We start from the raw sequence: 24,709 nt of genomic DNA on the forward strand, positions 1-24,709 counted from the left end.
GTCTTGGATTTAAGGCATGCCTGTTCCGCAGCTTCAGTTCAGGTTAGGTGTGTAATCCGAATTCATTACACCCGGTAAGAATTAGGAAGCACACTCAGGGCAGTGAGATTTTTGCTGCATTGAGTTCTGCAGTGCACTGCCCTTTCTGGTTCTTCTGTGGGTTTAGCACAAAGACCCTTCAGCTGTCATCTGTGTCGGGTCTCCTGCCCACCCAGGGACGCCAGATGTGGGGTTTCACGTCCCGGATTGTGGTGACCCCAAAAGATGGAAAAGTCCCTCCTCCAACCCGTGCCTTCGAAGAAAGACTCAGCAGTCTTCTGTTGTCTGTTCTCAAGGTTGTTTATTGTTGGTTATCTAAAAGATTCTTCTCCCTGAACTGCTGTGGCCCGTTCAGCAGGTCAGACAAAGGCACACTGCCCTCCCAGGGGGCTGCTGCCATCTTTTATATCACACATTACGTGTTACATGTCTATACCTTTTCCCCAATGCCTACTATCTATATTGAATGGTGACTTTCTACTCTAAACCAATCTGTGAGTGCCAACATCACCAAAGACATGGAGGTGAGGAAGGAGAAAGGAGGAGGACAGGGCACACTCAAATCCCTCCATGTTAGAACCCCTGACCCCCATGTACAAAACTTGGACCCCTGCGTACAAGGCTTAAACCCCCCTGTACAGCACTCAGAAATCCTTCCTTTCACTTCGTGACTACTTCTACTGCAATACCTGAACTTGTGTGTGTGGCTTGTGATTCTTCATACAGAGTTGGTAATTTGCTCCCTGGGCTAAGATCCAAACCCCACGTGTGTCTTTGGCTGCTGCCAGGGTCTCAGAGCCCCCTGCCAGCGGCTCTGGCCATCCAGGACACCCAGAGGGACGTTCTGGATTCCGACAATCTGCAGCCCTCAATCCCAGGCGTGACTGCTGATCCCAGGTCAGTACAGTAAAATCCCATATAAGAATCCCACAGCCCTTTCTAGAATGCCTCAGCTATGCCAACAGTTCATGTATGAAGGGTTGTATGGGCCTAACTGAGCCTTTTATACGACTGAGGGATTAAAGATTGCCAAACCAGACATATTTATGCGAGTAATATAAATTATTATTTCTTAATTTATGATGATTAGACAAAAAGACTTTAACCAAACCTGCCTTAGGTTTTACAAAGAGTCACTAAAATCTTGGTTTGAGTCGCCACGAGATACTGCAGGCTCTCTTAAACAGCAAGATTTTCATTTTACTTTTAGCAACAAGACCTGGGGGCTCTGTAGCCTCCTGAGACACCACGTGTGTTTGTGCATGTGTAGTCAGCTTTCTCATTAAAAGACTAGAAGTTGTAAAAAGGTAGAATTTTGAGAAATGGGCATAGAAACACATACTGTGACAGGCTGGATGGCAAAGAGGTTTTGGTCTTCTTACTTGGGATTTTTTTTCTTTTAGTTATTTTTTCATCTGGATTTGAAGCTGGGAGTGTCTTCATTCTGGGATAGTGCATAACTGTCTCATGGAATTTATGATGGTGGATGGCAATGCTGACTTTCTAGAAAAGAGATTATGCTATTTTTTGCTACCTTGTACTTACTTGTAATTAGTTAATGCAGGTGAAACCATCTGATGGTAGTTTCTTTAAAAAAAAAAAAAAAAGCTACAAAAATCTAACAGGTGTGCACAGCACATGTAACAACAAAATCCTCCAGAATTTGTAGCTTCAGATTAGTCATGGGTGAGTGTTGCTCCTACTTTCTCTCCTGTGTGCAGTCTGATGGCTTTTCCTGCAGGGTTTCATGGAAAACTCCCATTTTGGAGCAAGAGAAGCCTTCTTCTAAACCACCTATTGCAGTTGTTAAGCCTTTAAGTCAGTGCTGTCCTGTACGTATTTATCAGACCCCTAGAGCTCTCTGTTTCTGTAGATGTCAGTTGTTGCACCCAGCAGCAGCTCTGAACCCTAATGAAACTTGCACAACCATATCTGAAAGCAATGTCAAATGAATGTGGTTCCAGACCCTAGCATTGGCTATTGCTTTAAATCAATCACCAGTTGGACTCTTGAACAGAAAAAAGGCCAAAAAATAACCCAAAATAAGCTTTATTGCAAGAAAATGTTGTCTTACTGATACAAATGTTCAAGAGAAGGCTTTTTTTCTTAAAACATCTCTTTTCAAAATCCCCAAACTCAACAAAAGAGAAGAAAAATCACTGAGTTTAACTTGGTATAGTCTTTGGTCAGCACCTACATGCAACTGGAACAATCCTGGATGTGCTTTGGCTATTTTCACATGTGAGATTCTGTTGCATGGCCAGTTACAGGCACCAGCTGCCACAGAAAGCACCACTGAGACATACACTTAACACGTGACAGTACAAAATGTAAAAAGAAAAAAAAAATTACTAAACTAAAACTCAAGTCATTGTACAATCATCTTTCTTACAGAACAAGCTATGATAAAATGAGGCATGTATAACTACAGCATTAATGAGATTTCTAACAAATGAACTTCAAATACATAACTTTCCTCACCTGCGCTGCAGTAATTGAGTTTGCAGGTGTGGCAGTCCTGACACAGCACTCAGGGCTCAGGAAATGCAGCCTGGTTTCGAGCCAGCACCAAACAGAGTGAAACATTCTCTTCTCAGAGACATTTCCTTCAGCTGCCTGCAGGAATTAATGCCAGTTTGTGGAGCACCCTTTCTGAGCATGAGGTGCGGCTGCCTGTGCTGGCTCATGAGGTCACTGAGGGAAGGGCAGCACAGTTTGGTTCTGCAGTTTAAGGGGATTAAAAACAGTCCAGGTATTTTGCTACAGGGCTTGTGCCTCCTCTACCATTTGTGGGTGATTCAGAACACAAACCCATTGAGCTGCTGTGAAATACGATCTCTGCAGAGACTGATATTGTGATACTTTTCCTCTATGACTTTTTTTTCCCCTTTTTTTTTCCTTAGTTCTCATTTGCAAGAACACTTTAGAATATCCCACTATAGGAACAGTTTACAATCTCCCACGTCAGAATATTCTACTACACTGATCTTTCAGCTCTGATATATTTTAGAATTACTTATATACTGTTTGGATGCTGGTCCAAGTAGAAAAGAAAACATCTTTCAAATCTACTTCTTTTTTTTCTTGATTAAGAAAGTACCTCTAAAATGTTATAGCTCAAATTTATAAAACTAAAGAAAAACGAGCAAGTTTCCCTTTTTGTTTACATAATTTGTTATTTTCTCCATATATTACTGCATTAAAAATAAATAAACTTCTATAATTATTTTTTTCATTAGGAACTATAGCAAAATACCCAAAGTGTTACAGACTGCTAACAGGAAAAAAAATAGCTCACATATTTGTGCCATTTAGTGCCATAGGATGACTTTTTGAACTTTAGCTTTTTAAATATACTTTAAATCGAGGTTATATAAAAGATACAGTAACCATGATTTGCCCTTGTAAATAGAAGTTTTGGCAGTGGCAGAGTTTTAAGTCACCCTCCTGAAAGGGCGGTTCTGCAGTCTTGGCAGGATGGAAAGGAAGGGTTCTTCCCCTCTGCCTTCCTCCCCCAAAACACACTTTTCCAAAGCAGACTGGCTTTGAAAAGCAGATGTTCTTGGGTGTGTAGACACAAAAAGAAGTGGCTGAACAACAGGAGCACGGCTAATAGAGGTGCACCCACAGCCTCACCCTGAGGGCCTCCCCCGTCTCCCCTCGCAGGTCGCTGTCCTCATGGCTGCTCTCCAGCTGCTCCATCTCCTTCTCCTCGGGCAGGGCCACGCTGGTGATGTCCAGGGCGTGCAGCCCGGGCGCTGCCCTGCCCCTGATGGCGTGCAGGCGGCTGGCACCGTCCCTCAGGAGCATCTGGAAGGTTCCGTGCTTGTTGCCGCGGGCGATGGCGTAGCGCACGCGGCGCCTGAGGGCCGGCAGCAGCTCCAGGATGGGCTCCTGGCTGCCCAGCCTGGACACAGCCACTCGCACCTTCAGGGGACTCTCTGTGTCCAGGCTTCCCCAGCTCACCTGCTCCAGCTGCAGAGGAAGGAGTGTTTAGAGCAGGAGAGAGGAATGGTCAGGATAACCAACAGCCGCTGCCTGGATTCCCTACGACACGCCCTGTAAAGCCTAAAGGCCTCAAACAGGCCCCACAGAGCCTCTGAAGGCTCTGATTTCAGGTGATTTCAAGAACCTATTTAACTTCATGCTTGCAAAGAGGCCATGTCTGAGGTCACTTAAAAAAACCATCAGGGTATCAGCAAAAGCCAGATTTAAATTTCAAGGCTGAGGCAATACGAGCATTTCCCAGGTTGCACTGCAGCCTGGGAAGGGAGAGGGGGGAATGCACCACCACAAGGATAAATCTGTGTTTACTGTGTTTGCACACAATGTAATGTTCTTACGACCAACAGAAACAACAGAGAAATGCATTTCACAACACTGCATGAAAATTGCTTGGCACCTTCTCCAAAAATTCCATACTGTACCAGTATGTAATGCAACTAAAAAAAACATAGTGAAAATAAGGAAAACTTTAGGACAGGAGCAAGTAATGCAGTGTTTTAAATACTTGAACCCCACAGATGACGATGGAGATTAAAAAGTGTTTCTTTTCTCACAAAATTTATGGATGTCACTTTTACTGCCTCGAAAGTTCTAGGAATTGACAAGGCTAAAGGTATTTAAAAAGTGTAATAACAAGATGTAACAATTACAAACTAAATATGATTTCCTGTAACTTACCTTTATAAGCCCACAAAATGCAGCAAGAAAAATATTAAATGTGTAATTCTCTAAAAACTTAATCAGTTCTGTGAATATTAGACTTCCATCAGGTCTAATCCCCCACCTGTATGAGCAACTATGGAACAGAGACCAAGACTAAAATGATCTTCTGCAAGATCTGTTTAGCTGCCCCAGACCATAAATGCTGTCCAACCTCCTCCTGGCAGCTGAACATGCTGTAGACATGTCCAGTTCTCCAGGTCTCTGTAATTAAAGGAGAATTATTCCCCTGAATGTACTCCGAGGAACTAGACCACATCTCACACTACAAAGGAATCTTTGTGAGCTTCAAAAACTTCATCTTTTCACAGCTGTTGATGTGTTTCTTATTATCAAATTATTAGTGCCAGCAGGAGGTAGGTGAGGCAGGGGGAGAAAAGAGATTGTCACAATTGAATGTGACCTGTTTAAAAGATTTCCTCTATTTACTACTGGTGTCATATCTCTGAAAATACCTCGACAAACATTACAGTGGTTTTTTATGCTGGTACATACAGCGTTAGCACTTCTCTTCTTCCTGCTGTCTTGTTTGGAGTAGCCATTGATTTTGCACTCGTAACACACTTCAGGAGACAAAGCATTCTCTCTATCAGCATCTCCATCCAGTGGCAGGTACTGGCCTTTGTTAAATCCCATCCCTGAGACACAATGTCTGTGGAATGAAAACATGTGGTTTAGTTACTCCTTGCAGTTTCATGAAATGTCCCTGCTAAATGGGGTGTGTATAATCTGTGCCACAGTGTCTGCATCCCCTTCCTTGCCCTTTCCTCAGCAGGAGGGCTGTGCAATAATTTCCTTCACACTAGAGTGGCTTACTGAGGGAAATGCAAACACTGGCTGAAGGCTTTTAGCCTGATCTAATTTTGATTTACAAGTTCTACAGAGAAACCAAACAAAGCCAGCCTGGCCTGTACCAGAACAATGTTAATTTGTGTTTAATGTTCTGGATTGATCAGTGACACTTAAACCCCTTAATTATCTCAGTACACATGGTACCTATCCTTACACATTATCAATCCCCACTCAGCAGGTCTGTGAAGGAGTTCATGTGCTGATACTAGGGGCAAAAGTAAAACTTGTTTAATGTTATTTATATGCTACATTTAAAATTAATGTCCTGTTGCATGTACAGACTTTTTTTTTTCTAGTTTCTGGATATTTAGCCCAAAACTAGAAAGGGCTTAGCAGCTTGTCCTTGATTTGCACCTCTGCACCTTCTGAATGTGTGTTTGGTGAAAAGCTGTGTGGAGAAACTCACCCTTGTCCAACTCTGTAATAGCCAGGTGGGCAGCCACAGAGATAACCACCCTCCGTGTTGGAGCACCCATAATTGCAGGGGTTCTTGGCAGAAGAGCACTCGTTCACATCGTGGCAGGCATGGGAGAACTGGTCATAGGAGAACCCCGAGGGGCAGACACACCTGTAACTCCCCAGGGTGTTGTAGCAAGAAGCAGAGCCACACATGTGAGGATTGGAGCATTCATTTTCATCTGGTAAGCAAACACAAAAATATTGGTGTTCTCTCGTCTGAGAGACAACAGGTCAGCATGATGCAACTAACAAATCAGAACATCTGCAAGTCCCAGGGCTCTGCTACATCCCTGACATCATCATCCCACAGACACTTGGCTTCTGAAAGAGAAAAGGAGTATCATCTTCTCCTGTGGGTGTTAAAATACAGCAAAGATGACTCCTCCAGTCAAGTGTGGAGGATGACTCCTCCACCAAACTTGATTTAGTTTCAGGCAAAAAAACCCCAAACAAACAAACAAACAAATAACAAAAAAAAGGGAAGGTTGTAGTATGGAAAGTTGTTCTGGTAGCTGCTATCATGGTTATTTTATTTCTCTCACCAAGGCATTTCTTGAAAACTGTAGGTTTTCCTCACCAAGTTTTCCTCACCAAGACCACTAGTGAATGCTTTGCCATTCTTGCCCACAGTCACTTGGAGGGAGATTTCTTTGAGTACTGTGATTTACAGAAACTTAAGCTGGTTTGGGGTTCTGTGGGAGCTGTCACTCTTGCCCCAGTCCTTTGCTTTCTTTTCTGAAGAGCAGTATTAATTCAGGAGTGATCATGGTGATTGGGACTTTAGAGAAACTGGCTGGTGTGCTACTTAATGTTAAAATGGGTAGAATATTTTTTTTTTATAGAATCAGGACAGTAAAATCAGCCTAAATGAAATATCTGGAAGTGCTCACAGTCATGCTCTGATCATGATACCATTGACAGAAAATCATGAAAGCAAACCTGAAAAGCTAAATATTTTGTATTGGTCTTTGTGAACAGCACTGGATGACATTGTTTCTGTGTGTATTGGTTTTTATTAACAAAAAAAAATCCCACACTTTGTTTTGTATATGATATAGCTTAGTTCAAGTGACGGATTGAATGAGCTAAATCTAAACAGAACTCCTGAGCTTCCTAATTTGTCCCATTCCCTGCACAAAGAACTAATGCTGGCCTTAAGACTGTATTTCGGAAGAAGGAAGCCCTTAACAGTTTTGTTGATTTTTTTTCACCATTTGCTTTAGATGCTATTCTGTAGAATTCTTGAATTGGTAATGGTTCTTTTATGCTTTTTTTGTGGTTTTTTTCAATGACAGGTATGGTTTTTTTTTAATGCTTTTTTTCCTCAGCAGAGGTATTTACATTGATACTTTCAGGAATTCAATGAACATTCAATGATGGGGATTTTTCACAGAAGAAGCTGGTCAGAATTTAGACCTTTCTAGGAAAGCTAATTGTCACAGGGAGTTTCAAAAGGCTGAATGTGTTTTCTTGATACCTCCTGTCATTGATTTACACTGGGAGTAGTTAAGCGTATGGAAGGAGTGGGAGACAGATAAGGAGCATTTCTGTTGCACACCCTTTGTTCTGCTCATTCTTGCCCTTACCTGGTGTTGTCCCCATAAACACTCTGATACATCTGCTGTTTAAATTCTGTGCTGTTTGTTTCCTTACCAACACATTGATTCCACTGGTAGTGCTGGATAAATCCTTGTGGGCACCCACATCTGTATCCACCCAGGATGTTCTGACAGCCATGCTGGCACCTATGGTTTCCATCACATTCATCCACATCTGTGTGTTCAGGAGGGAAGCAGAGCATGACACAGGATTATACCCACTGCCAAACACTGCTGGATCAGAAGTTTGTTTATGACCCAGCCGTGTGGTCTGGCAGCCCAAGAAGCCAAATCTGTGCTGGGCTGAGCCCAGCGTGGGCAGCAGGGCAGGGGGGATTCTGCCCCTCTGCCCCTCAGTCAGACCCCAGCTGCAGAGCTGCCCCAGCCCTGGGCAGCCCAGGAAGGAGCTGGAGCTGCTGCAGCCAGGCCAGAGGAGGCTCCGGGATGGGCGCAGGGATGGAGCAGTGATAGAGCAGCTCTCCTACAAGGACAGGCTGAGAAAGTCTGGAGAAAAGAAGGTTTCAAGGAGACCTGAGAGGCCCCTCCAGTGCCTAAAAGGGCTACAGAAGAGCTGGAAAGGGCATATAGTGATGGGACAAGGAAGAATGGCTTTTAAGCTGAAGAAGGGTAAATTTAACTTGGATAGTGGGAAGGAATTGTTTCCTGGGAGAGTGGCACAGGTTCCTAGAGCAGCTGGGGCTGCCCCTGGATCCCTGGCAATGCCCAAGGCCAGGTTGTACACTGGGGCTGGGAGCAGCCTGGGACAGTGGAAGGTGTCCCTGCCATGGCAGGGGTGGCACTGGATGGGCTTTGAGGTTCCAGCCATTTTGTGGTTCTATGACTTATGACAAAGGAACACTGTTTTAAGATAGAAGGACCATGAAGGTTTTTCTTTTGGAAAGCCTGGAAGTCAACTAATGTCTAGTTCTTTCCACCAATAATCTGATATTAGTTCTTGAACCTTTTCAGTACTTAATTTTGGAGAATAAACACTATTCACAGCAATCCCACGTTGTTGCTTTAGCATAATGCTGAGAATTTGAGGGGTTTTGTAATTTCAGTTTTAAACCAATCACTTAGGGATAAGCTTTCTATTTCTTGAGATATATTTTAGTGTTTGAATGTCAAATTTGGATGTCTTTGCAATTGAAAATAAAAAGCCACATAAAAAGTTTCTGAGACAAGTATTAATAAAAGGTGACAGCCACAACCATCCCACCTTCCAAATTCTAAAAACTCAGAGATCCTAAATTGTACCTGCCATGGGAAATAAGTAGATTGTAAGCAACCTAATTTTTAAGGTACAGGATGCAAGTCGAGTAGAAAAAAAAATTCTTTTGTTTTATAGGCACACCAGGACATATACATTTTATGAGAACAAAGTAAACTGACAGCAGATAAATCTTAGTAAAACTTCTAGCTGCATATATACTGCTGTGCTAGAAATAGGCTCTAAATACCAATTCCTGTTTTAAATGCTCTATCAGAGTTGTTGGTATTTTGAGAGGTCATAAATTTCTTTAGGCATGCTCTTCCATTTTTAATTCTCAGCAGCCAGGTGGCCTTGTACTGCCTTTTATTTTCTTCTTTGCTCAATACCTGAGGGCCACTGAAAACTCTGGAGCTCTCAAATAGAGATTTCCTGACTGAGGCTTCCCCTTGGGCCAACAGAGAGAGATAAAGCTCATCAATATAACCTGCATTTTAACTGTAATAATTATCTTTATGAATGCAATGAATTTGCCTTCTCAGTGTATAACTCTGTGGTAAGAGAATTAAGTACAGAATTTAGAATCTAACCTAATCAGAATTAGCCAAAATGAAAATTGTAGAGAGATTCTGTTTAGACATATGAAGACATAAATATAAAAAAGCCCCACAACTACTATACTTTTAGATGCATAAACCTGAGGCTGAAAACAACTATTGAAGAGTTCAACTAAACAGTCACATTTTATCCTAACTTCTGCAAAAATTACTCAAGACAGTATGTTCTTGCATATTCTTTTGTTATACTTACAATCAGTCTAATACTTTCCAACCTCTTTTTGTAATTACTTTTACTATGGCTGGTGCTCTGTTTTCTCTATCTTTACCATCAAATCATTCACTAGAAGCTGAAGTAAGGATTCACACCATAAAAAAATCTGACTGTTCCTAGTTACCTTCACAGTTTAATCCAGTAGAATCCAGAGAAAATCCCCTTTGACATTCACAGGTAAAACTTCCAGGAGTGTTTTGGCAAATTCCTTTTGATCCACACAGTGATGGATGAGAACCACATTCATTGTTATCTTCAAAATACAGAGGAGAGAGAAGATTGGTTTACCTTGTGGCATGATGCTGGACATGTTCATGTAACACAAAAATAAAATCCACAAAGGTGCAACATTTTATTTTGTACCTTTTCATTTTTAAATGCCAGATGAATTGGAGACGCATGCAGAGCTATGAGTAATTCATAAATTGAAAGTGCCAGTGGTAGTTCAGTTGTGATATGAGCGTGGAAGAGCAGGCATGTAATTGCTGATATTGGAAAAATGCTGCTCTTTTGTGTTAGCTGAACTAAAACAGTTTCAGTTGGCAAGGTTTATACATATGCTTAAGATCTGAAGACATCTGCATCAACTAAAAAAAGAAAATGCAGTCTGGTTTTGGTTAACTACATTTCAAATGAGAGTTTAATAATTCACCCTTTTGTCTCCATGTGGTTGTACTTAGAACATAATAACATGTATTAAATATGTACAACTCTTTACTAACCAAGAAAATAGAAATATTGGACGGACTGGATAGACTCATTTTTTCTTTAGCTGTAATTGCTGCTTTTCAAAATCTGTTTTCTGCCCTGTTGACACTATTGCTCTGCATAAAGAGCACAAGAGATAGTTGAGAATGTTGTTCTTACAGAAAAGCTTATGAAAGAAAACCAGTGTTTTTCTTACCAATACAAGCCGTGTGATGTTGTGTAAAACCAGGTGGACATTTGCAAGTGAAGCCTCCAAGGGTGTTGACACAGAGAAACTGACAATTGTGTTGTTTGGTTTGACATTCATCAAGATCTGGAAGTAAGAGATACTGTTGTCTTAAAAAAGTCAAGAAAGGGGCACATTTAATAAAATTGATAAAAACACCACATTTCAAAACTAATTCCTTTTAAGTTAAGTTGTACCCAAATTAAAATGTACTGTGTATAAACTTTTTACCTTTACATGTCTTTCCATCTTCCTGCAGGACATAGCCCCGGGGGCATGAGCACTGATAGCTCCCTTCTGAGTTCTTGCAGATAAAATTGCATGGTCTGGGGGACTGGGAGCACTCATCAAGATCTAACGAGAGGAAAATATTAAGTAATCTTTTGTCCTCATCTGTCTGACAGAAGGATGTTTGCTACACAGCACAAGGTTTTAGAGAAAAATGCTCATAGAAAATAAAGTCCCCCATTTACATTTGTTCAGGGTTCCTATTCCTTTCTCCATGAATGTGTTGCTGTGGAGTTTATGTGGGGCTGCCACTACCACAACAAACTGTATTGAAGGAGTAATACACTAGAGTGAGAGTGGCATTGGTATTTTTATCTAAGCAGCAAATATTTACTTTTTGGTATACTATGGTATACTTGTACCTGCAAACCAACAAAAAAGTGGAAAAAATGAAGACTGAAGTAATGAGCTGGTTTGCCACTTAAAGCGGTTGCACGGCTTTAACTAACTCCAGTGATCATTCCACTGCAGGAATTCTGCCAGCAGAGCATGTTCCTCCATTTCCCCAAATGAAACACAAAACCAGAAATGCATATTAGGAAAAGAAATAGAGGACATGAGATAAAAGAGACAAAAAAATGGTTTGCAGCAAGTGTTTACAAAGGTTGGTACATCATTGTATAACAACTAAGAAAAAAAACAACTGATGATTACTTCAACTGATGATTAATTAATCAATCTTACCATTACAAGATGTGCTAGTTATGTCAGTGGTATAGCCAGCTTTGCAAAAGCACCGGAAGGAGCCCATGGTGTTAATGCACTGCCCATTCCTGCACAGGTTTGGCAGGACTTTACACTCATCAATATCTGCATAGAAATTATTAAATACGTCATGTCACAGTTTTAAATTCTACTTTTTTCTTCTCTTCCATTTTTGCAACTCCTCATCATCATGCCTCTGACAGGAGCTTTCTCCCTTCTCCCTCTTTAAAAATGGATCAGACTCCAAACATCTTTCAAATTTCATTTCTATTTCTTGCACCAACACCTTTCTGCTGTTTCACTGGGTACTCAGATTCCAGTTTTGCTAACTCCAAAAAAAAGCCCATACAAGAGAATTTTCTTACGACTACTTCCATGTCAAAAATTATCACCAACATTAAAAAATACACATTAGCTTCTTTCTGTGTGGAAATAGTACCTGCAAAGCATTGGGAGATCGTTGTTAAATGAGATGGTTGTTGCCTTTGCCATGTGTCCAAGTTTTCAGCAACACAAAAGCTTTGGGATTATTTCTAGCTTTTAGTTACTGGTTGGTACTTCCAGACAGATCCTAATCCTGATATTTCTGCCCAGTTGATCTGTTTGCAGCTACTGCCAAATGTGTTTTTAATTTCTGGTCTCTCGGCATTATTTGAAAAATCAAACTCTGTTGTTTAACAGGAAATTCTCCAAAAGAACTTCAAAGAGAATTCAGCATTTTCTTAAGCATGCAAGCATATGCCTTTCCCCTTTTCTGCCTCTTTTCATCCCTGCAAATACCTCTTCCATCTGTGGTGTAGCCTGATCCGTGTGGACAGAGTTTCTTGTACTGGGTGGTTCCGGGGAGGGGGCAGAGCCTGCACTGGTTACCCCAGCCCCGGCCGCCGTCACAGCAGCACTCGGACCTGGTGACAAGGCTCTGGCTGCTCGAAGCCATCTGGCACATGGTCTGCAGAACTTCAGCAAAGCAAAACCCCCGGCGATTATCTGCGAGGAAGAAGGAGAGAGGCTGGAACAGGGAAGGAGATAAAGATCTGCTCCATTAAGCATCTGGTGTATTATTCTGGCTCTCTGTCAACATATGCAGGCAGCAGAAGGTTATTAGCTACCATCAAGTCCATCTTGATTTAGCCTTTCAGAATTGTTGTGTGTTCTGGTAACATGCTGCCATTCCAAATATATCCAAGACACCTCTAATGTTCAGTGTCTGCATGAGCTGGGTAAGAGTTTTGCTTCTAGGTAGTAAAACAGGCTGAGGGCAAAACTGAGCTTCCACTTCAGCAGCCTATGTGGTGTTTGCATTACAATGATTTATTTGGAGTGGGCTTAGAAGTTTGTTTTGTTTGTTTCTTTAGCTGGCCAAAATAACACATTTGATCATTTGCAATTATCCTACGGTGGTTTAATTAAAAAATCCTTACAATTTAAAAGTGTATATGCCACTCATTACTTTTTCAGTGGTATTCACAGATTTTGTTGGGGAAAAAATAGAATTGTACGGCCTTATGGTTGGTATGGCCCTGTCTAATTCTCTTTTAATTTTTAAACTTTTTGGTTAATGCCTATCAATAATGAAATGGGAGCAAAGTTTTAAAGTCATGGGGCTCCTACAGGTTACTTTCAAACAGGCAGCTGAGGAGAAAAGAAATCCCAGTTTCCAGTGCTAACAGAAACTCCAAATCTTGCAGACTTTTTATCTTCTATATAGGCTATGTCACCTGTCTTATTTCTTGATTAAAATTGAAACACTGTCAATTACTGATCAGAGAATGCTTATGTTTTAGATGAAAACTTTTCTTTTTTTATCTCAAAGCTAGTAGTGATTCCTCAGAATGTGTAAATGTATCAATACTCAGCTAATCTTCTCTTTTAACAGATTAAAAGAATCTGTACATTTCTTACAAGAATTAGGCAAAAGGCAAACTTTGGCTTTAGGAAAGCCAAAGTAACCTGGTAACTTAACTGTTTTCATCAAATAAAGCTGTCCTCGCTGAAAGTGTCAGTTCTGCAAAACAAAATATTTGCTGTAGTAATTTGCAAGACTCTGCAGATTTCTGTTCTCCCAGACAGGGATACTGTGCAGGCCTTTAGGGACATTATGACCTGAAGAACACATAAATGTTTTGTTCCCAGTGAGAGATATGGAATGAATTTTAATGTGAGTGGGATATAAAGGTTTGCACAATGTATTTAAAACAACATAATCTGTGACTTAATGCTCGTGCTATGATTCACAAGAAATTCTGTGTTTCTGCTGGATCCATTTTTCATTGTAATTTCTAACCCAGGAAACCCGAAAGGAAAAGCAGCAAAAAACCAACCTTCCCAAGGCAGAAAATACTAAGAAAATTACATATCAAATATAGAAAAGCAATAACAACCTCCAAACAGGGTATTTCCTGGGCATTAATGACTGGCTGGGGTAAACAGACTGCAGTTTTCTCTTCCCATATGGTTCTAATCCTCAGGAAATACTCTGCACTTCAGTGTTAATGCTTAGCCATGAAGTCAGCACACTCACGACAATTCAGAGGGAGCTGGCTTTACAGTAATGGCATAAAATAATTAAGCTTTTTTTCATGCAAGAATACATAAATAAATAAATACACCTTTTCACTACTGCATGTATGCCTGAACGCTGGTCAAGAAAAGGTAAGTTTTTGCAGTTCTGTTTGACTCCAAAAAAGGGAATGATGAATTTTGTAGTGCAAATGACAAATATGAATGTATTAAAAAGAAAATACAGGCTGATGAACAAAACCCCTTCTTCAGCATTTATCTTGCAGGCCTGCCTCAAAAAAAAAAAATCTTGCAATTTTGTGGCAAAATCACAGTATTTTATGTCTGAATTAAATGTGCAGAAAATTCAGATGCCTAGTTGCCATGTGGTGATTAAGATCACATTCTGAATCAGATAACACTCAATTTTACTCTGCATCCATTTTTTGACTTATCTCAAGGCAACTAAATTATCCTTCTTTAAAAATCCCTGTATTTTGTCTACATTTATGTCCTTTGGAATTAAGATGCTTCTATGTGAGGCCTGATTGCTACAAGCTGTTAATTCCTGTAATTATCTAATAATATTTAATAATATTATTTAATATTGTATCATTATTTAATTAAGAAGTGCAATTATTTAATTTCTGTATATATGAGAGCTGATAGGTTTTCAGAAGCCTGATTTTCTCTCTACGTTTACACTGCAATGTGAGATGAAAGGTGTACAAGAGAGACATTTACCAAGACACTCAATGCCTGATGGACTTGACAGGAATCCTTCGTTACATTCACATCTGTAGCTGCCAACAACATTCACACAACGCCCATTTTCACAGACACCTGGCTTGGAGCGGCACTCGTTTTCATCTTTACAAAAAATACAATAACATCAATAAAAATTATCATAGCAACAGAAACAATAAGAACAAAAATAAAATATAATTACATCGACAACAACCACAGCAATTCATGACAAGAAAATATATCACACTTTATAGAATATGTAAAATATTCCATGTAACATTTGAAAAATATTTTCAAGACGTGGAAAAATCCACTGATTAAGCCTGGAAAGGGCTTTCAAAGGGGCGATATTCCTATTCCATTCTTTCTGCACTTCATCACAGGACAAAAGCTATAATTGCTTCACAGCTTATAACAAGAAGCAGAAAACACAGCAGAGCCAGTTGCAGTCTCAACATTTACCTGGTAAGTAAAATTTAAATAAAATTGGAATACAAGCACGACTTGAGTGAGAAATCACTCTGTAGTCAAGAGGCTCTGAATACACTTGATCTCTCCCACAATAAGTCATATTTCAGTCCACATAATATTTTCCTGAAGGTTTACTGCCTTCATGTGTTTTCTTCCATAGCTAATGGCGCACATACTGTAAGCAATTACACAAATTTTTTAGATGCTTACAGTAAACCTCAGAAAAACCTCAGGTTCTTCAAAGGCAGAATTATATGCCAAAAAGAAAGGACAAATTCTCATTAATAGAGATCATTCTCTGTAAAATAAAAAAAAAATCATAAAGATCTCTAAAAGAGAGTAGTCGTTCTCTTGCTGAAAGAACATTTTTATAAAATACTTCTTTTTAAAATATTCATTAAGATGGGTGTTTATTTTTCTTTTTCCCCAGAGAATTTTGGAATGGTCCTGGGTTTTCTTCCATATACCAGAAGAAAGTACAATTTGCTAAAATATAGCTATTGTCGTCCCCTCAACTAATTGAGTAAATGATGGAGAAAAGGTGTTTGTTTACTTCCAGGATGGGGAATTGTTTTGAACTACTGCAGTTTCCATATCTTTCATCCTTTATGGCATTTATAGGTGGTTTCAGAATCCTAGGAGTCTTAATTCTTTAAAGAGGTTACATATTATTTATACTAATGCTAAAGGAAATGTAACTTTTTATTTATGAAAATCTTCCTTCCTACCCATAAACTGAGGTCTCTTTTTTTTTTTGGCAAATTAATTTTTTAGATGTAACAACTGTCTAAAAAGCTTCTGGATTTAGCTTTAGAGCAATGAAGTTTTTATTCTGAAATCCTCACTAGTCAGTTAGAACTCACATTGAAAAAAAACAGAAAGTTTAAGATGCTTGGTAAAATTAGATAGCTTAAGTGTCCTTCATGAATTGTTATTTTCTGATTATATATATATATATATATATATATATATATATATATATATATACACACACATATCTATATATCTTCTAAGCTTTACCTGTGCATCCTTCTCCATCAGGTCTCTGGGTCATCCCAGGAGGACAAATGCACATGAAGGTACCAATTAGATTTTTGCAAATCATGCCTCTTGATTCACAGTCATGGAGACCTTCAGCACATTCATCTAGATCTGGAAAAAAAATACATATTTTGTGTTTGAACTTTCTTCCAGTCGCTTCAGTTCCTAAAGACAACTTGAAGGGAAAGCACATACAGGCTTCCCTAAGTAAAAGCACTGAAGGAAAAGTCCAAAATCTATGATTATATGCAGTTATCTTGATCCTCGTGAGCTGTATCATCTTGTCGTGTTAAAGATGAAATTCACCTCTCTAACACTCTTGGCTTTGCAGTCCCCATCAAGGGTTACACTTGATGAAAAAAACACTAAATACTGCTTTTTTGTGAGTTCTGAAAGAGCAAATCATCACCTGCTGGGCTGTTTGCTACATTCCACCCAAGAGGATGAATGCAAGATGCACAGAAATGTTTGGATTATGTGCTGATGATGGAAGGTGGGGAGAAGTTTATACATCAGTCATTACCTTTGCACATCTTTTGGTCTTCCCGTAGCTCGTATCCCACGGGGCAGGTGCACTCGTAGAAACCGTAAGTGTTGATACAACGAAAAGCACACAGCAGGGGGTTCTGAGCACACTCATTGATATCTGAGCAGAGAAAAACAGAACAGTCCTTCTCTACCACGTTTCAAAGCAATCACGGAGAAGGTTTTATTACGCCTATGTTTCTCTTTTCAGCTAAAATTATCTGAAAGGTAATTCAAACTATTAGCTTTTAACATAACTAGAGAAAATTCAACAATGCTCTGCTTAAGAATAATGGCATAGTATATATATTGAACTACTTGAGCTTAGTATAGCAAGTTAGGGCAGGCCTATTTCAGATTTTTATTATATGCTCATTTTTAATGTACTTTTGTGTGATGAGAAAAGTCAGCTTCAGAAAGCAAACTAATTATGATTCATAAAATATAACATTTTTGAGAATGCCCCACATGGGGCATTCCCATTGAGTCTGGGAAGTCCTGTGATAAACTAAAAGTTCTGCTTAAAGCAATTCAGATTTCTTTTCCAATGACATATTTCAAAGCACAGAAATTTTTTTCCCTCCGAGTTATTACAGCATGAAAGACATGGCTAATAAAGTAATTTGAATGCTGAGGACTGGACAAAAGCCAAAGGAAAAAAAGAAAATGAGGAGGACAGGTTACCTTCACAATTCATCATTGGGCCTGGCTCAAATCCTTCGTGACAGCTGCACTCAAAGCTGCCAACCACGTTAGAGCACGTTCCGTTTCCACAGGGGTTGCCAATGGAACATTCATCTGTATCTGCTCATAATGAATAAATGCAGAGTGAAGAGAACTGGGACAAGCTGTGTTTTAAATTCAAGAGTTTCAATTCCTATAACTGCACCCACCTATGCAATGCACTCCTGTGAAATCCAAGTTGTACCCCATGGGGCACTCACAGCGGAACGACCCATCAGTATTGATGCAGTGACCATTGGAGCAAATCCCTGGGCTCTCGAGACACTCATTGACATCTAAAAAGCAGGAAGATATTAACAGCCACTCAGCTGTGCATTTCAAGTCTTAAAAAAAGCATTTAAAAAAACCTAAGCACCCTATTATGTTTGTCTCGAGCCATGCACTTCCAGAAGTGTTCTTTTAACACATTTTACACATCAGCCTCTTGTCACCAGGAGCTGTGAGGAGTAAACTCACATGCTATAATATCCAAGTATAGTTTTAAGTTAAGTTTATAGTTTTTTATTTACTTTTCATATTCAGAAGAATAGCTACCTTCACGTGTGTCATCAATTCCAGGAATAGTTCCATGACCATATGGGCACAGGTCCTGAAAAGCAACTGTAGAGATACATTTTCTTTAAAAAATACAGCAAGTGAGAGAGAGAATCATGACAAATGGCTAAAGTCATCCAAAAATGAAGTCATCCAAAAAGGACCAAAGGTCAGGTCTCTACAGAGCAAAACCAAGAAATAAGTATTTCTCTTTGTCTGTGGTGTCTTCCACTTAATTTTATTGCTTTTGCTGAAAAATCATTCTTGAAAAAATCATTCTAGAAAAAGCCACTGAGAGCAAATGCCAGAAAGATCTCTCCTTCTAATGAACAAAAAGTAAAACACCAATGTGCTCCTCCTTTTCCTCCAGCAACAAATTTTAAACTTTAAATGTGTACCTTCCTCTTCCTTTGGACAGAGCTCACAAGGATCACCCCATCCTTCTCCTGGCATTTTACTGCAGCAACACTTGGCCTTTGTGGTGTTGAAAGCCTTTGGCACTGAGCACTTCCCATTCTCAAAGTTGGTGAAACAGAAGCTCTGACGAGTATCTAGGAGAAGAAAACAGTTATGCAGAGCTAGAACCTTCTCCCAAGTCAGATGATGACTGTCTGCCCTGAGAGAAATAACCTAAGACCTGTATTTTTCATACTTTTAAAAAAGCACTTAGCAACCCTTGTAAAGATATAAAGTGGGAGGGGTTTCCACGGAGTATCTGCTATCTTTTAGACTGAGTTATTGCATTCCTTATCCATGAACTCACCAAAGCACCTCCGCCCATTATCAGACAGCACAAAACCTGTGGGACAGATGCACTGGAAACCTCCCGGGGTGTTCGTACAGGACCCGAAGAGGCAGATGTTGGGATCCTCGTTACACTCGTTAATATCTGTAAAGCAACAGAGACACCTTCACCATAACCTCACTCGCTGTGAACTCCCTGGTTAAGGAAGATTGTTTATTGATTGATTGATTGATTGATTTAACTAAAGCAGCTTCCAAGAAAGTGAACAAGAGTTAAACAAGCTTGTAGGTTTCAAATTAGAGTTTCTCACTGGCATGCACTTTCTTTTCTAAACACCCTTATCTGCTCTTCATTATAATCAAAATATAAACATTACACAAATGCTTTCAGAATATATTTCTCAAAGGAACAATATTTTTCTGTAAACAAAAAACTATCTATAAAACATCCAAAGATTATTTTTAAAAATCTATAAGTTGGGGGTTCTTTTAAATTAAAGCTGTACTTTTCTCATGCTTCCTGTCAGGTGCTGGGACTGAAACTATAGCTAGTTATTAGTAGAGTGACACCTTTACTTGTATTTACATGCCCAGATTTATATTTAGAAGTCTTTTACTGCCAGTCTCATTGTGTTATTTAAAATGTATTCCAGTTCTATTGAATAATCTATAATCTATTACTATAAGAAGACAGATTTATTTATTAAGATTTATTTTTAATAGTAGTATATAATCAAATATTTTATTACATATTTATCAAAGGCATAACCCAAAGTATTAGTATTTACTGTAAATCTCTAAGTGCCTGTAAATTTGTGCAGCTCAAACAGCATCAGGTGTACATCCCTCATTGTACAGACAACAGACAAAGGAAAAGAATATATTAAGAGACCCTTAATTTTTTCATATCTATTATTCAAAACTATATTTTGACTTATCCTTTTCTGCAAATACTAAAAGAATATATAAACTGCCTTGCTAAGGTAATTTTTAAAGGCAATTATAATCTGATAAATTATGAGATGTATTTCAATAATCTTCAAAGTACAACGCTTTTTGAGTCTTTCAGTAAGGAATATTGGAAGAACCATCACAGAAGCCTGTGGCTATATAAGCATTCTAAATAAAAGCCACACTGAGCTTGACTGAAGTACAGGCAGGAACAAGACTCTCTCCATGAAAATTAGCTTCATGGATGTTGAATATTCAAATTTGTAGTGCCATTTTTGCCCCTATTTACTGAATTCTCTGCTGTACCAAATTTTAGAAAACCGCTCTGTTTTCAGCAGGTAAGAAAACAATGGAAACACAATCTTCATTATTTGGAAAATGTAGGTGGAGCGAGAGAAGAAATCAGATAGGAGTAGATTCTGTGATATAACTTCTGACAAATACTACCTTGAGTCCCACTTTCAGAAATTAGGTACAGCACATGGACAAACCCCTGCAGTACAATCTTGCATTTGACTGAATTCCAGCTTCCCAGGCTACACTCTGTGTGAAGCATTCTAAATCAGCTTATTTCAGAGAAAATGGTAAATAATTTCCCAGTTGCTGTGATAGCTGTTAATATACAAAGCTCAGCAATTCAGCTGCATAAGAAGGCTGCTCTTTTGAAGTGCTCATTGTTACTGCAGTGAATGGTTCGGGCTCAGGCTCTTTCTGTGGCCACGATGGAGAGGTGACTAGCTAAGACTGTGGAAGTAAACAAGTCCTTTCCCCTTTATTCCTGTACAATGGAAGGGAATATATCACATGTGTAGGTGAAAGCTATGAATTTTTGGCCCCAGTTCTGGTTGTTTTTTTTTTTTGCATATAATCACCCTGAGCTCACAAAGCAATCAGCCACTGCCAGCCTTCACATCACAGACAGCAGTAATGGATTCTCATAAAGCTGTTTGCATACAACATCAACAGAGAGTAATGGGGAACATCTGCTGCAAGGGCTGTCAAAATATTAATCAAAGTTTTAGTGCAATCACATGTGATAATCTGGGTATTTCCTAAGAGATCTAGCTTCAGATCTTCTGGACACATGGCAGAATGACAAAAGAATGCAAGCAAGCCCCTTTCATTCAGTTTGGGCAAAAATCTGTCTGGCAGTCGCTGATGCTCTCAAAAACACAGATTCTGAGAAGGAACTAAAGTGGCCATAAACAGTAACGTTCCTTGAAAACCAAAAGCTTCCATTATTTTATATTCATGACTTTAGAACTGTAGGTGATTTGAATTCACCTCAAACATAACTGCTAATATGGAGCCAGCAGCTGCCAAAAGAAATCATGATGTTGGCAGGCAAACTGAATATTGGTGGCATGATACAAGTGGCTGAGAGAACTCTGGGGCTTAGAAAAATAAATCCTGTTTTTCAAGAGAAAAAGTTCAAAACGATTCCTGTTCCTGCAGCCACACAGATTAGGTGGCAATAAGTAAAATCTTAAATGCCCAATAAATTCACAGTATCCCATACTTTGTTCTGCTGGAAAAACTATTTGTAATTTGGATTTATTTCTTGCTCCCTGCCACAGCAAATCTTAGTTCAGTGTGTGACATTCAGCTCCTGAATGGCATTCAAGGCTTTAAGTGAGACCTGTATGAACAAACCAGATCATAAAAATTGATGACTGGTTTGCTGTATCCTCCTTCTCCTGGGAATCTCAGCACTTGAGAGGCATTATACAAAACATTAAAATCAGAAAACTGTTGTTAGAAGAAACTGATTTAACTGATTGCTCCTATAAGCACCATAATTTTATCAAGATTTTAAAACTTCATTTCCCTCTGAAACCAAATGCTTAGTTCATGCATTGGTTGCCAATAACTACCTTCTGTAAAAAATACATAAATACAGTGAGAACACCTCTTATATGAATTATATTTTTTCAAAAGTCACTGAAAGATAAAATATTTCCTTTTTAAAAAATATTTCTGTTTGCATTAATGAAGACATCAATGTTCAAAATAGAGTACTATACAGTACAAAATATTCTCCTGCCTTCCCATTTAAAATCTCTTTGTGAAGACTTTTCATACCTATTCCCCGTCACCTTAAGCCAAGAAACGTTAACAACCATTAGGGTGTAAAACTGCTTTCCACCCAATTAGAACCACATACAAATTCTTAAAATTGTTCAGGAGCAACAGTTACAACTTGCCTTACCAATACAACTTTCACTTTTTACTTCATATCCTGGTGGACAGATGCACCTGAATGAGCCTTCCAAATTTTGGCAGGTACCAGGAGAGCATGAACCAGGCAGTGCCACACATTCGTTGGTATCTTTGGGGAATGGAGGAAATCAAGAAAGGTTTAGAATCTTGTAATTCTTATGGTAACAAAACATGAAAAACACTGAAGGGTTCTGTACTGATTTTCTTTTTCTAAGGCGATTAATTGCTTGAAGACCAACAACTATTACAAAAAAAATGTGTTTTTATTTAAGTCACCATCATTCTCTTTTGATATTTAGATATTCACACTGTGTTGCTTCCCTCTACAAGGGAGCTATTAGTTTATTTCAGCTCACCAGTACCTGAACATCAGGTGGTTTCATACATACCAACACAATTCTTGCCATCCAGAGTAAGCTCATATCCTTCATTACACAAACACTTGAAAGAACCAATTTCATTGAAACACCGTCCGTTTCTGCACACCTGACCAAAGGAACTGCACTCATCAATATCTGATAAAAAAAAATTTAAAATATCAGAATTTAACCCAAGAATTGAGAGTTGAGTCCCAGCATACTACATACAGAATGTCACGAACACACTCAAGTTTCAATACTTAGTATTTTTGTGGAAAAAGGTGCATTTTGTAGCTACAAGAAATCAGCTGACAGCCAGAAGAAAGTAGCTCTCACTCAAACACTAAGATGCATGTTCTAATTAAACCACACTTTTTTTTATAGGGTATTGCAATTTCCTGGCTTCTAGCATTGCTTCAGTTACTGCATCTGGAGATATTCAATTACTGCTAAGGGACTGCACGACACCAAGTCTACCACCAGAGGAGAAAATGTTACATGGGGTGCTCTGGTTTTTATCTGGACCCCTATACACTTGAGCTTCCTCCTAAAAACCTGTCCCTGCCAATCTCAAGTGTTGGACTATGTAATTTGCTTTCCCCTGGATGATTTTCTCCTTAGTAGCTGTTCTTAAAATTTATGTTTTAAAATTCTTGTTATTTTGTAGGGTTACTTCAGTAATGCAGACTTAAAGGAGCACTGCATTAAGGAAAAATATGGATGAGGAAGAATAAATGAAAAGGATTTTGCATAAGCATCATGCTATAAGAAAAACTTGTACTTTGCAGCACATCCTTATTACTTTAGTTTTTTTCTTTCCTGGACAAGAAGAGGATTTAAAATGCTTTTCTAAAGATGTATTAGCTCTCTCCTTAAGCTGAAGACTTTGCTGTGCCTTTCTTCTGTAGCAGGAAGGAGTGTAAAGCCTCCCTCTTTTCTTTGCTTATGCTCTGCACAAGGGAGATCTCCAGGTTTATGAGCCTGTTTCTCAGCCCAGGAAGATGTTGGCTTGCTTTATCACAAGAACCCAGGAATTAAAGCAGTCCAAACCCATCAGATTCTCTGGTGCCCTGTGCTTTAGGGAATGCGAAATAGCAATGCCTGTCTCAGCTCTGCGTGACTTTGCTCATTTTTGGAGAGCAGATCTGGCAGGTTACAGACCAGCTGTCCTGCCTCTCTTACTGCTGATCTGCTTCTTCTTTCTCACCCTGTGCAAGAGTCAAGCAAAATGGTGAAATAAAGGAATTATTTCAAATTCATGAGGCAGCACCCGTGGTGGGATAGAACAAGTGGTGCCTGTGGACTGTGCCTGGAGCCAGAGATGTGCTGTAAACACCAAGGTAGTCCAAAGGAGTTGAGAGATGCATTAAAATATCAGTGAACTGAAAGTTGCCCCAGCAGTCCAGATATTTAAGATAATACTATATTATATTACATTGTCTCAATTGGCTATAATTAAAAAACACTTTTAATTAGTTTAAAACATGACAGAAAGGATTAATTTCTAGGGCTGGTAACAGCAGAAGCTACTGCACTCAATTAACTTTCTTCACACCCTGGCATCTCTTCTTTTTAACTACACACTGTCCTCCTTGGCATGTCAAGCCATCAGCAATGAGAATAAAAGCTTGGATTAGATCTCTTACCCACACAATCATTATTACGAGTTAACTCAAATCCTGGATAACAGAGGCAGTTGTATGATCCAACTGTGTTCTTGCAGGTTCCATTTCCACATGGATACTGCTCACACTCATCAACATCTGCAAGGAGAGACAAACTGCAGGTGGGAACTGGTTTTCCCAGGTATGGGTGATGTGTTGTCTGTGCACAACTGCAGTATCCTAAACTTTGGTCCCTTGTTTTATGTTTTGTGTTTATGCTATAGATTAGATTAGATTATTTATTAGATTAGATTATTTATGCTATAACATAAACATTTTGTGTTTATGCTATAGATTTCTACAGCTTCGCAGTACACAGAGGGAAATATGACAGGATGTAATTTTGTGTGTTTTTTAAAATAAAAGGTACTATTACATGTAAAAATAAATGTGTACGTGCAGTTATCTGAAGGCATTCCATACTTTTGTTTTCCATGCTAACATTTCTTAATTTCTTTAACATATACAAGTGATCAGGATTGAGTACAAAGGACTAGGCATCACAGCCCTGAAATGATCAATTGTTATGCACATATTGTACCTCAGAGCCTATCAAAAGCTGTTGAAAA

General features: G+C 39.1%; 1 protein-coding gene across 1 annotated transcript in view; it reads right to left on the minus strand.

Moving 5' to 3' along the window:
* Positions 1-2,092: 2,092 nt before the first annotated feature.
* The window catches only part of FBN2 (fibrillin 2), a 117,955-nt gene continuing 95,338 nt past the window's right edge, over positions 2,093-24,709 (minus strand). Inside the window, exons 46-65 of the mRNA XM_038124921.1 lie at positions 24,123-24,239; positions 22,507-22,632; positions 22,107-22,226; positions 18,966-19,091; positions 18,601-18,753; positions 18,203-18,268; positions 17,818-17,943; positions 17,609-17,728; positions 16,923-17,045; positions 16,379-16,510; positions 14,885-15,010; positions 12,422-12,628; positions 11,621-11,746; positions 10,880-11,002; positions 10,619-10,735; positions 9,839-9,967; positions 7,729-7,848; positions 6,023-6,254; positions 5,260-5,416; positions 2,093-4,014 (exon numbers count right to left, since the gene is read on the minus strand). Coding sequence (XP_037980849.1) covers positions 3,649-4,014; positions 5,260-5,416; positions 6,023-6,254; positions 7,729-7,848; positions 9,839-9,967; positions 10,619-10,735; positions 10,880-11,002; positions 11,621-11,746; positions 12,422-12,628; positions 14,885-15,010; positions 16,379-16,510; positions 16,923-17,045; positions 17,609-17,728; positions 17,818-17,943; positions 18,203-18,268; positions 18,601-18,753; positions 18,966-19,091; positions 22,107-22,226; positions 22,507-22,632; positions 24,123-24,239 — 2,912 coding nt within the window. The 3' untranslated portion in view covers positions 2,093-3,648. The remainder of the gene's footprint in view (positions 4,015-5,259; positions 5,417-6,022; positions 6,255-7,728; positions 7,849-9,838; positions 9,968-10,618; positions 10,736-10,879; positions 11,003-11,620; positions 11,747-12,421; positions 12,629-14,884; positions 15,011-16,378; positions 16,511-16,922; positions 17,046-17,608; positions 17,729-17,817; positions 17,944-18,202; positions 18,269-18,600; positions 18,754-18,965; positions 19,092-22,106; positions 22,227-22,506; positions 22,633-24,122; positions 24,240-24,709) is intronic.

The sequence above is a fragment of the Motacilla alba genome, chromosome Z (genome assembly GCF_015832195.1).
Source record: "Motacilla alba alba isolate MOTALB_02 chromosome Z, Motacilla_alba_V1.0_pri, whole genome shotgun sequence".
NCBI classification, from domain to species: domain Eukaryota; kingdom Metazoa; phylum Chordata; class Aves; order Passeriformes; family Motacillidae; genus Motacilla; species Motacilla alba.